We start from the raw sequence: 13006 nt of genomic DNA, 5'->3' as shown, positions 1-13006 counted from the left end.
GCTCCTACCTAGATACTCCATTCATCTCCGAGTTGGGGAGAGAAACCAGGAGTCCTGTCTCTCAGCCCCCTGTGACCCAGAGGCCCCATTTGGTGCCAACCAATGAAGTGTTCACTGTCCTTCACAAGCCACTCAGGTCTCACACCCGACAAACTCACTACACCTAAGACATCATTTCCCTGGGGCTAACCCACATCATAGCAAGGATCTTTGAGAGTATAAAAGAGGGGAAGTGACGTCATCACTTGGCCTCTCTCCCCCTGCCCTCCCATCTCAACACCTAGAATCATGTCAGGAAGACAAAGGCTTTGAGCAGGGGAAATTTGGTCCCAGGCTGGAAAAGAGTCCAGTTTGTGTATTGATGATCTGTAACCTGCTTGTACCATCTGTCAGAGTGAGAAAAGCTGTTTGATTCAAATCCTGCTTAGTCTAAAAGTTTAGGATATAGAAGGCATATTTACCTATTTATTTCTTCTCTAACCTTTATGTCTCCCACTTATAATCACTTCAAATCGACCTTTCTGTAGTTAATCAGTCTGCCTTGTATTTTACTTAAAACAGGGTGTTTTGATAGAGGTGCTTGGGAAATCTCAGCTTAGTTTACAAAGGATAGTGTGTGTCCTCTCCACATCGAGGGAGAGGCAAACTGGGCAACGAGCTTACACTGGCCAGGCTTCTGACCAGTGCAAGATGGTACAGTTCTGGGGTGCAAGGCTGGGGAGCTGGGGTGAATTAGCCAGAGCCTCCATATTGATGGTTCATGAGTGGCTGAGAGAGTATTCATGTCACTCAGTTGGGTATGTCCTGGTCTGTGGATGCTGTGTAAGTGCAGGGCCTGCCAGAGCCTTGTAGTTTGACATCAGGATCACAGTGTCAGAGGCAGCCCAGGCTGTTGTGTTTGGAGGGGTCAGAGGTCCCGCAGGCCAGGTTGCACCCCAGAGACCCCATCACAGCGGTGCATTGAGCAGGGTGAAATGCACAGCTTGTTGTCCTGAGTGAGATTTGTACTTCATACACTGGTGTGGAGATTTTTAAGTGAGACTTTAAGTGTGCATGCCGAGAAAAGTCAAAGAGAAGGTTACTGGTTTATTATTTTCTGTTTACTTATTTTGGGGAAAGGAAATAGGGACAGGAAAAGCAGAAAGATGGGCAAAAGTGATGCAGTTGCAAAGTTGGAGCTGTACAGACTGCAGGTGGCAGAAAAAGAGAAAGAACATCCCCAAATCTTGGAGCTAAGGGAACTGGAAATAGGGGCTCAGAAGCAAGCTGAGGAGTTTGGACATCAGCAAGCCCTAGAGCTAAAAACCCAGGAAGCTGAGGAAAGAGAGAGCAAAGGCACCAACTGGCTCTGGCAGACCACTTTTCAGAGTAGCAGCCGTGTTAGTCTGTATTCGCAAAAAGAAAAGGAGGACTTGTGGCACCTTAGAGACTAACCAATTTATTTGAGCATAAGCTTTCGTGAACTACAGCTCACTTTATCGGATGCATTCAGTGGAAAGTACAGTGGGGAGATCTATATAGACAGAGAACATGAAACAATGGGTGTCACCATACACACTGTAAGGAGAGTGATCACTTAAGGTGAGCTATTACCAGCAGGAGAGCAGTGCGGGGGGCAGGAAGGGGGGAAACCTTTTGTAGTGATAATCAAGGTGGGCCATTTCCAGCAGTTGACAAGAACGTCTGAGGAACAGTGGAGGGTGGAGGGGGGGAATAAACATGGGGAAATAGTTTTACTTTGTGTAATGACCCATCCACTCCCAGTCTCTATTCAAGCCTAAGTTAATTGTATCCAGTTTGCAAATTAATTCCAATTCAGCAGTCTCTCCTTGGAGTCTGTTTTTGAAGTTTTTTTGTTGAAGAATTGCCACTTTTAGGTCTGTAATCGAGTGACCAAAGAGATTGAAGTGTTCTCCGACTGGTTTTTGAATGTTATAATTCTTGACGTCTGATGCCCCTCTGCCATGTACATTGGTCAAACTGGACAGTCTCTTACGTAACAGAATAAATGGACACAAATCAGACTTACATGCTGGAGGCTGGGTGTGAGCAGACCGGGAGTGGTGGGTCTCAGAGTGAAGCAGTGTGAATGACACCCTAGGTTGCAGAACTGAGGGAACACACTGTCCAACAGTCCAGATTGTAGCCTGGGGAATGTCACAGTCCCATCCCCCACAGCAGTGGGGTCCTCCCTGGCCTGAGCTCTGGGGTTGTCTCCCGTGGGATAGCAGGCCCAGGAGGTACCAGCTTTTCCCGCAGGCAGTCGGAGTCTGTCCCAGCCGCTCCGGCCGCTCTGCCCTGGTCCGTTATTAACCCCTCTGGGCTCAAAGCCTGTCCCGCACAGCCAGGGCTCCACACGCCGAGCGGTGCCAGCATCGACTCAATCCCTGTCACAGGAGCAGGTTGAGGCTGGGGGTCAGGCTGGCCGTTGGTGTCAACTCCCCTGCCATAGGCACCCTCCAGGTTGTTTATTCTCCTCCCCCACTGAATTGCCACCTGCTCCATCCTCTCCCCTGCTTGCCTCTTGGGGATCTTATCTGTGGGGTCCATCTCCCCGTTGTGCTCCCGCTGAGCTAGGCTGGGGGCCTCTGGCCACAAAGCAGCATGTTGGCAAGAGGAATTGCCAGAGGGCAGCTCTGCTCTAGGACGAGGAAGAAACGGAGCAGACCCTGCACAACGAAGGGCTCAATGCCAACCCAGGGCACTAGGAAACTGGGGGTGACGTCTGGTGCAGAAGGGAGTTGGGTGAAGGGTAGACTAGGCCTGGGGGGAATCGTGGGAAGGCATTGGAGAAGCACCAGCCCTGAGTGATCCAGCCTGTGTTTTCTCTCCAAAGTGAGTGAGTTAGAGCCTGAGATCAAGCAAAACCTGGGTCCTAGCTGACAACCCCAGTCAGGACACTTGGCCCTGGTCCAAAGCACCTCCAGGGGTTTGTGTGTGGACTGTAGCCACTTAGGGCTCAGCCTGGGTGAGCTCTGCAGTGAAGACAGACCTGATCTATCGATCTATCCATCCCCACACACCGCGTCTATCTATCTATCTATCTATCTATCTATCGATCTATCCATCCCCACACACCGCGTCTATCTATCTATCTATCTATCCATCCCCACACACCGCGTCTATCTATCTATCCATCCCCATACACCGCGTCTATCTATCTATCTATCTATCCATCCCCATACACCCCCCTATCTATCTATCTATCCAACCTCTCTCTCTCTCTCTCTCCTATTTGTCTTCTGATTTAGCAAGGTGCATAATCAGGTGTCTGACTTTAAGCACTTGTATATTCTGATTGGATGCAAAGGGGCTACTCACATGGGCTGCAATGTCGGAATGTGCTCAGTGCCTGGCTGAATTGGGGCCCTTCTCCCCACGCGTCCCCTTTAACTGTAGTTTCACAGCCCACAGCCCCCACTCCCAAACCCGCACTCAGAGGCAGCCCACCTCTCATGGTCAGTGAAACACTCAGGAGTCCAGACACCAACAGCAGCTGCTGCAAAAAGCCATTTAGTGTATCACAAGGTGTACCTGTGGCCCACAGGGCAGGGAACGTTGCACATTTTCCTCAGCGCTTTACAGAGACTATCCAGGGTCCAAGCAGAACGGAACGTGGTATGTGGTCTCCCTGGGGGTGGAAGCTCCAGTCTGGCCCCAGGGTGGGGGACTGGCTGGCTCAGAGGGGTGGGGAATGGGACCCGGGGCCTTTCCCCATTACAGGGCGCCGTCTCTGATCTGGCCACAAGGACTGTGTTGATCATAAATCAATGAATAGCTCGGCCCAGACTAAGAGGGAAGTCTGATCACATGTTTGCAGGAGCAGGTTGGGTAGCAGAAGGCTGTGGCTGGCCAGGGGCTCTGTGTTGCTAGATTCCTCTCATGGTGTCAGTGATCCAGGGCATGAAGTGGGAAATCCGTGTGTACACAGCAGGAGGCGCGATGCTGTTCCTGATGCACTTGGAGACGATGCCCTCAGCCCGTCCACGGCACACGAGCGGGCCTCCGGAATCGCCCTGCCCCAGAATAAACAGGGAGATGAGTTTTAAAGCACTGATCAGGACTCCAGGACATCACTGTTTGGGCCATTAAAGCCGGAGCATCTTCAAAAAAGAAATGAATTAGCACTGAGAAGCCCAAGATGGGGGATTCATAGAATCTAAGACCAGAAGCACCATTGTGATTATCTAGTCTGACCTCCTGTGTGATGCTGTATAAAAATAAAGATGATTAGTTACAATAATTCAGTCACTATGGTTACAAAATTGCAATCAATCTTGTACAAAGCATGTCTTGTAAAGTATCCTTGTAAAGGTTATAATCTGTTAAGTGTGATTATCCTGTTTAAATCCATGTATCATCGTTGTATCTGAAGTTATGAATATTGGCTAGGTCTATCTCAAATATGTTTTGCTCTTGGGTGACCCCCACCAGGCAGATTTACATCAGGACTAGCCAGCCATGTGTTGATGGCCCATTAAGGATATCAAGGGACCTCTTCAGAGGACTCCTGAAAGAGCATATGGGTAATGGAGGCCCAGTGACCCAGCAAGGCATGGAAGGACATGGGATAAGGACTCGTGATATAAGACTCCATCTTTTGCCAGTAACTTTCCATGCACTTGGGCTGAAAGTATAAAAGTGGAGATGGTGACATCACTTCTTTGTCTTCATCCCTGCTTCACTTCTCTGGACTGTGATTTCTAACAAGGAAGATTTGAACAATGGACTGAATGACCCCACAACCTGTCTGGGTGACCCACAGAAACTTTTTGCAAGCTAGCCAATTTATCATCACTACTATGAACCTGATCTACAGACTCTGAAAATCACTTGTAATGTATATGATTCTTTTAACCATTTAATAACAGTCTTGTCTCTTTTATTTCTATAATAAAACCTTTAGTTTTTAGTTACTAAAGGTTTGGCTACAAGCATGATTTTGAGGTAAGAGCGGAACTATAGCTTGACCTGGTGAAGTGGCTGATCCTCTGGGATTAGAAGATCCCTATATATGATGAATCTGGTTTTCTGTAACCTCTCAGCATAAAGACCAGTTGCCTGGGTGGTAAGCCAAGGGCTGGACACGTGTTTTGGCTTCTTGTTAATCAGTGTGGTGAGAGAGAAGCTCACTTTTGTTACTGGCCTGGTGAAATTGAATTATAGAATAAGCCATCAGTTTTGGGTTGTGTCTGCCCTGGTTTTTGTACCAGACTGTCCTGAATTTGGCACTCTCAGCTGTGACCCACACTAGGCTGGCATGACACAGGCCATTGGATGGTCCTGAATTAATTCCTGGTTAAACTAGAGCAGATCATTTAAAAAACCATCCAGGCTTGATGTTAAAATTGCCAGTGATGGAGACTTTATCATCATAGCCGACGCCAGCTGGTGGGACCCAACAGCTCTGCAGTGCTAGCTGGGGCAGCTCATGCCTTTCGCTCTGGATGTCCCTGGATCAATCCCAGATGTGTCACTCAAGATGTGTTGTGTAAACGGGGAGTAGGTGGTGGGGATTGATCTGAAGCCTCCGAAGTGGCCGGGGCTGAGGATGGGACACGGGAGGTGATAGAGAGGGTTCTCCCTTTCAGGAGCTTGCTCACACGGCCAGGGTCTGAGTGATCAACGCGTTCTGGGCTGGGAAGGAATCTTTCCCCCAGGTCAGAGTGCTGGGGACCTTGCAGGGCGCAGGGGGGTTCACCTTCCTCTGGGGCATGGGTCACCCATTGCAACAATCTGGGCACATCTCTCCTAATCCATTTCCTGCCACTGTGGGGCCTCGGGCATTGGTGGCCCCTCAGTCCCTCCTGTTCTCTGCCTGTCGCCACCACAGGTTTGTCTCCAGTGGGCAGTGCTTAATTTGTGCCCGGGCTGAGCCCCAGCATCGCCAGACTTGACCGTCCATATCCCTGGCGCCTCTGGGCCTTCTGCATCAGGTACGAATGTAAAAAATTGCTTGAGTCCTGGCACCTAATTGCTTAAGTCCTGACACCTCTTTGATTACAAGTTAAGCCCTGCCTGTGGGCCGTGATGCCTTGGTCACATTTTGGCTGTTGGTTTTAGTGTGCGGATGCTGGGCAGGGTTGGTGGCCTGCGATCTGCAGATTTTCAGACTGGATGATCTGGTCTGGTCTGGCCTCAACTCTGCCATGCCATGACTCCGAGGAGGGGCTCGTCTAGGATTTGAAAGATTGAAAGAGCCAGCTTGGGGCTGTCACTGACTGTAGTGCTCAGGAATTGGGTGATGTTCCTGTCAACAGCGTGGGAGCCCTCCAGTGGGGCTCACACTGTCCTATGTCTCCTACATTACCGGAACCCGAGCAGAGCAGCCGTGGGCTGGGAGCCAGGTCTCATGGGTTGTGTGTTGTTAATGAATGTCATTATTTGGACCCTGCCACCCTGTGTCATTCTTTCCACATTCCCATGGCGTGTGAATCAGGCAGGGAGGGGCCGCGGGATACCCCTGGCCAATGCGTGACAATAAGGAGGTGAAGGTGTCAGTGTACGACCTGGGTGGAAGGCTCTGCAGTAGGATAGGCATGTTACAAGGGTCTAGTCATTTAGGGCTAGACAATCAATAGGGCTGAGTTCCCACTGCACTTGCCAGGCCCCTGTGAGCCCTGGCTGACCCCACAATGTGGCTGAGGAAGGACAACCAGCAGCAGGAGCCCAAGCCAATCAGCCACTTACCAGATAAATTGACTTCTGGTCATCAGGGTCCCCTGCGCACAGCATGCTGGAGGGGTAATAGTAACGGTACCGCTTGTAACAGGTCTCATCGCTTATCACCAACAGGTTCACTTCCTGAAGGGTGTTGGGTGTATCAGTCAGGCTAGTCCTCCCCCAGCCAGCCACGCTGCACATGGTCCCCGGCCTCACTCTGCGATGAGCAGAAGTCAAATCAATCAGTCCCACCTCTTCAGTCAGACGCGCCTTGTGTTGCAGCTGTTGGGGCAAAGAGGGGAGGGGAATGAAACAGCCCATGAAGTGCAGTCAGAGTGTCTGTGTGTGTGTGTCAGATGGAGACAACTCAGAAACTCAAGACTCAAGGGGCAGGGGGATGGGATGGGCGTGGAACCTGCAGCAGTAGGAGGTCCTTGGGGGCAGGGGGATGAGAGGGGGAAGCTACCTGCAGCAGTGTGTGGTCACTGGGGGCGGGGTGATGGGAGGGGGACTATGTTCCCTGTAAGTTGCACGCCTGCACGGCCATGCAGGAGGCCACCAAGGGCCACACAGGTGTGTACATTGCACTCACGGGTGTGGGGTGAGGTGGGGGTGGTGATGGGGGAGCTTGGGGCATGCGGGGCCGCAGCAATTCCCCCAGCACCAGGGCTGCGGTGCGGCAGGGAGAGATGCCTCTCCGCCCTGCCCACTTGGGGGGTGAGGGCTCTGAGGTGGGGCCAGGGATGAGAGGTTTGGGGTGCAGGCTGCCCCAGGGCTGCCACAGGGAGAGAGGACTCCCGCAGCCCTGGAGCTGCTGCAGCTGGGAGAGATGCTCTCCCCCAGCCCAGGTGCTTCTTCAGGGAGAGAGGGCTGGGGGGAGTCCTCTCTCTCCGCTGCAGCCCTGGGGCAGCCTGCACCCCAAACCCCTCATCCCTGGCCCCACCTCAGAGCCCTCATCCCCCAAGCCTCAACCCACTGCCCCAGCCCTGAGCCCCCTCCCACACTCCGAACCCCTCGGCCCCACGCCCACCACACATTCCCTCCATATTGGTGCACATAACAATATTTATTCTGCACATGGATGGTAATAATTAGTGAGAACGTTGGATGGGGCCAGTATCGGCAGCAGTGTGAGGTCACTGGGGTGGGATGATGGGATGGGGATGGTACCTGCAGCAGTGTGAGGTCACTGGGGTGGGGTGATGGGATGGGGACGGTACCGGCAGCAGTGTGAGGTCACTGGGGTGGGGTGATGGGATGGGGCCAGTATCGGCAGCAGTGTGAGGTCACTGGGGGTGGGGTGATGGGATGGGGATGGTACCTGCAGCAGTGTGAGGTCACTGGGGTGGGGTGATGGGATGGGGGCCGTACCTGCAGCAGTGTGAGGTCACTGGGGTGGGGTGATGGGATGGGGCCAGTATCGGCAGCAGTGTGAGGTCACTGGGGGCGGGGTGATGGGATGGGGATGGTACCGGCAGCAGTGTGAGGTCACTGGGGTGGGGTGATGGGATGGGGGCCGGTATCGGCAGCAGTGTGAGGTCACTGGGGTGGGGTGATGGGATGGGGCCGGTATCGGCAGCAGTGTGAGGTCACTGGGGTGGGGTGATGGGATGGGGACGGTACCTGCAGCAGTGTGAGGTCACTGGGGTGGGGTGATGGGATGGGGGCCGTACCTGCAGCAGTGTGAGGTCACTGGGGTGGGGTGATGGGATGGGGCCAGTATCGGCAGCAGTGTGAGGTCACTGGGGGCGGGGTGATGGGATGGGGACGGTACCTGCAGCAGTGTGAGGTCACTGGGGTGGGGTGATGGGATGGGGCCAGTATCGGCAGCAGTGTGAGGTCACTGGGGTGGGGTGATGGGATGGGGACGGTACCTGCAGCAGTGTGAGGTCACTGGGGTGGGGTGATGGGATGGGGGCCATACCTGCAGCAGCATGATGTCATTGCTAATGGTGTCTCTGTTGTATCGCGGGTGCAGGATCTGGCGCCTCACAGGTATTTTCTGTTGGCTCCGTTCCCGTTGTCTAATGTTATGGGCTCCCAGTGTGACAGTGATCTCGCTGTAAAACCCAGGAGCAATCCATGGGGCGTTAAGGGCAGGAGCGTATGTCAGGGGCAGACGGGCACATGAGGGTCTGACTCATGAACAGTGACATGGAGGGGACGGGGCAGCCTGGGGCTGTCAGGCTGAGGTCCTGGGCTCAGCTTCTGCCAGCAAAAATGTACATACCACTATACACATTGCCAGCTCTCATCCGGCTCCGTTGCTGGGGATTGGCTTGTTTGGAGGTGTGTGTGTGTGTAGGGGGAATGGAACAAGGGGCATTTCCCTTCTAGTGGGCACTGGTTGCAGCATAAACACTTGCCCAGTGGCATTGGGGTCCCAGCCTCTGCCTCCACCAGTCCCTTGTGCTGTTCCCTTGAGCTGCTTCACTCCTTATTGTTCTCCCCGCCCCTGGGTCTCAGCTCCCATCCAGCATGATCCACACAGGGGTCTATGCCTAGCTCCCCCTAGCTCAGAGCCCTGCAGAGCTGTCCTGGGGCTGTGAGCCCCTCCCTGCCCTGATCTGGGCAATGGGCCAGACCCCAGTTGGTGTCAATGGCCATAGCCCCATTGATTTACCCAGCACTGGAGCTGGACCATGGTTTGCCGAGGCCCCGAGAAACACACTGACGCCTCCTGAGCAGATCAGACCCCTGGGCTCTGCTGTCCCAGCCTGTCCTACTAACTGCGCCTTCCCTGCAACCTACCATGGTGCAGAGCTCCCAGCTCCCCCATCACCTGCTAGCGCCCGACCTGCCCCGACATCCCCAGCAGAGAGTTGCTTACTCTCCCTTGCAGTGAGCGGCCGTCAGCACGAAGTTTGTCTTCACCAGGAACCCTCCGCAGTGATAGCTCTTGTCTCCGCGTCGTATTTCCAGATTGGCCATGTAGGGCCTGGAGTGGGGCTGGGCTTCCTGTCCCCCAATGATCTCACCTGTGGAGGGGAGACCAGGTTCATACAAAGAATCCCATCGTCTCCTTGGGCTGGGCTGGGACTGAGCTCCCCATCCCAAAGGGGAATCCCCACAGCCTCAACCCACCCCCTATGATGATCTCCCTGGGGGATCCCTGTGCCTGGGACTCTGCCCCTCAGCTCTCCCCCAGACTGGACAGCCCATGGGACTGGGAGGTAAATCGAAAGATCTGTCCTCGCTGGGTGGAGAATCAGTGCCAAATGCACAGGGAGTGGGTCAGTAATTGCACTGCCTTGAGTTAATGGCATTCAGGGCCAAGGTCACCCCAAATTAGGCCAGGCAAGCCCCAAAAGGGCACTGACAATCTTACTGGCTAAATTTCCTTCAGTCAGGTTCCATCCCCCAGTCTAATGCTGCTCCCTTTGCACTTCCAGTGTTGTCAATGCTGTGGGTAAAGAGACAGGGAGAGATCGTTTTGGGCATCTGCTCACCCTTCTTATAGCTGTTTCTTCTCTACAAGAACCATCACCAGCTGAGGTTCATGATACAGAAAGTGTGTGAACAGGAACCCCAAGCTGTTTCTTTGTCACAATGTAATTTTTTCGCCCATGTCCTCTTTCCTGCTCAAGAATGGCCACTTAATCAGGTGATAGTCCAATTGATTACATTGACACCTGGCTGAGGCATTCGCTAGTCTTTTGTCTCTGGCGAACTGGTCTGTGGCTGCTTCCCAGACTTGGAACATATCTTAGTAAAACCATACAGTAGAATATTATAACTTTAGCTGCCACACATATTTTACCAGGACAGTAATGATCAGCAAAGTATGAATTTTAGACGATACCTCACAAGGCATGCTTTGTATAAAATTTATCATAGTCCTGTAAAAGAGGTGAACATATGGGTATAGATTGTCACAGGCCCCTAGATAGCACCCACTGAATCCAATCCCTGAGACCCCCCATTCACCCCAAAATCCCAGGGGCCCCTGATCCCAGCCTTACTCACCAGCCCAAGCCCCGGGGGGCAGGAGAAAGGCCATGGGGAGCAGGAGCAAGATCTGTACCTTCATATTTGGAGTCAGTGCAGGGACAGTGCATCTGCCTCAGGCCTGGGGGCTTTATAGACTCAGCAGGGGGGAGATCTTGGGGGCAGGAAACCTCAGGGTCGTCCACACACTCATCTAAATGCAGGGCTCAGGCATCTCAGTTTCTAACCACAGCCATCCACGTGGGGTGAGGGGAAGTACATGCCCTGTGTCAGCCAGGAAGCCTGCACAGCTGGATGGATGCTGCCTGTCTGGGTCTTTCCACAGCTCAATGGATGATGGACCACTGAATGGAGAGGATCCCGGGGGACACAAGGGAGCTGACAGGAGCAGGCCTTGAACCTGGTTCCTAAATCGCCTAGGCTCCCTGCATTGATGCTCATGGGATGGGCACTGCCTGAGCGGAGCGATGGCTGGGGAAGGCTCAGCCTGGGGGGGGCTGCAGCCCTTCTGCAAAGCAGGTCCTATGTCTGGGCCTCTCCAAAGGACCAAAGCGGTGCAGATCCGGCCAGTGCAGCGATTCCTGGAGCGGCTGAGGGCTGCAGCCTCTTCATTGTCTCCTGTATCCAGGGGATGAAGATGGAGACACTTGTGTACACCCCAGGGGGGATCCCATCCTCGGATCCCCAAGAGACGGTGCCCTGGGCTGTTTCCCACACATCGGGGGCCCCAGAGTCGCTCTGTGAAATGGAATAAACCACAGATGGGGAACAGCCCAGGGAGTCGTTTCTTGCTGATGGGCAGCTCATGGGCAGTGATACCGCACAACCCCCTTCCCCCCCCCCCCCGCCCCGGCAGCTGGCTTCAGTGTCAGCCCCTGATGTCCCCCCAGTCTCCGATTGGCCCTCCCACAGCCCAGCTGGTTTCAATGCCCCACCCACTCCCCTGTCCTGCGGCTCTCTGCCTCCCCCTGAGAAAAGACAAGTTATTTTCCCATTCATTTGTACAGCACTGGGTGCAGCAGGGCCTGATCTCCGATAGCCACTCATAGGCCTGACTGCAACCCCAACAGCCTCATTAATAATAATGATTTATCAAGGATGCTTGAAGCCAGGAGCACATTTACCTTTGCACAGTTTTTGTTTGTCTTCGGATCCCCCCCGCCACATCATCGTGGAGGCGTCATAGTATTGATATGTGTCATTACGTTTCCTCAGACACTTGGCATCCTTCATCACCACCGCATCTACCCCCTGGAGCATGGCCGGGGTCAATTCACTCTCTGTGCTCTTGCTGCCCCAGCCAGCGACGCTGCACTAAGTCCCTGGCTTTACAAGCTCTTTGGCCCGGGGCAGGGCGATGGTACCCACCCCTATACTGAGCTTCACTGTCTTGGCCAGCTGAGAGACAAGATCAACATGAAGGACACAGAGACACAAGGACACAGAGACACACCCCTAAACCCAGCAAAACACATAACTATGGGGTCTGTGGGGGGCAGGGTGATGGGATGGGGACGGTACCTGCGGCAGTGTGAGGTCACTGGGGGCGGGGTGATGGCATGGAGGCAGTAAAGACAGTAGTGTGGGGTCACGGGGGGGGTGGGGGGATGAGATGGGGCGGTCCCTGCAGCAGCATGATGTCATTGTTTAGGGTGGTCTTGTTGTATTTTGGGTGCGGGATCTTTCCACACACAGGGATCTTTTGTCGTTTTATGTCCAATACTTGTTTTATGTTATGGGCTCTTCGGGACACAGTGATCTTGCTGTAAAAGCCAAGCGCAATGCATGAGTTGTAGGGGCAGGAGCATACGTGAGGTGAGGGATGAGCACATGTGGGTCTGACTCATGGACAGTGATATCGGAGACAGGGCAGACTGGGGCTCTCAGGCCAAGATCTCGGACTCTGCTTCTGTGGTGAAAAACTTACTCCGGTGGGCACAGGGCCTTTCCCCAGTGGCACTGGGGTCTCATCAGGTGTCTCCACCAGCACAAGGGCTGAGCTTCTTCACTCCTTGTTGTGCTCCTACCGGGCCCTTGGGTCTCAGCTCCCCTCTGGCCCAGTGACCCTTTCCCAGCTAGATCCACACAGGGGGTCTATGCCCTGCTCCCCCGAGCCCAGAGCCCTGCAGAGCTGCCTGGGGCTGTGAGCCCCTCCCTGCCCCAGTCTGGGCAATGGGCCAGACTCCAGCTGGTGTCACTGGCCGTAGTTCCATTGATTTACCCAGCATTGGATCTGGACCATGGTTTGCAGAGGCCCCTACCATAGGCACCAACTTCTCCTGGCGCTGGTGGGTGCTCGAACCCCCACAGCCCTCTGCCCTGCTCCCATTCCAACCCCTTCCCCAAAGTCCCCGCCCCAACTCCACCCCTCCCGGCCCCTATTGGACTCCTTCCT

General features: G+C 53.9%; 1 protein-coding gene across 1 annotated transcript; it reads right to left on the bottom strand.

The window, feature by feature from the left end:
* Positions 1-3514: 3514 nt before the first annotated feature.
* Positions 3515-11871, bottom strand: LOC311529913 (mast cell protease 1A-like; the record flags this gene model as incomplete). The annotated part of the gene is made up of 5 exons (XM_084646217.1): positions 3515-4016; positions 6691-6945; positions 8588-8723; positions 9494-9641; positions 11736-11871. 5 exons carry the CDS (start codon positions 11869-11871, stop codon positions 3870-3872), a joined length of 822 nt encoding a protein of 273 aa, XP_084502343.1. The 3' UTR covers positions 3515-3869.
* Between the last annotated feature and the right edge of the window lie 1135 nt (positions 11872-13006).

The sequence above is a fragment of the Lepidochelys olivacea genome, assembly GCF_965140295.1.
Source record: "Lepidochelys olivacea isolate rLepOli2 genome assembly, chromosome: 13".
Lineage (NCBI taxonomy): Eukaryota > Metazoa > Chordata > Testudines > Cheloniidae > Lepidochelys > Lepidochelys olivacea.
Note: the sequence above shows the minus strand (reverse complement) of the source record. Positions and strands in the feature narration are given on the sequence as shown.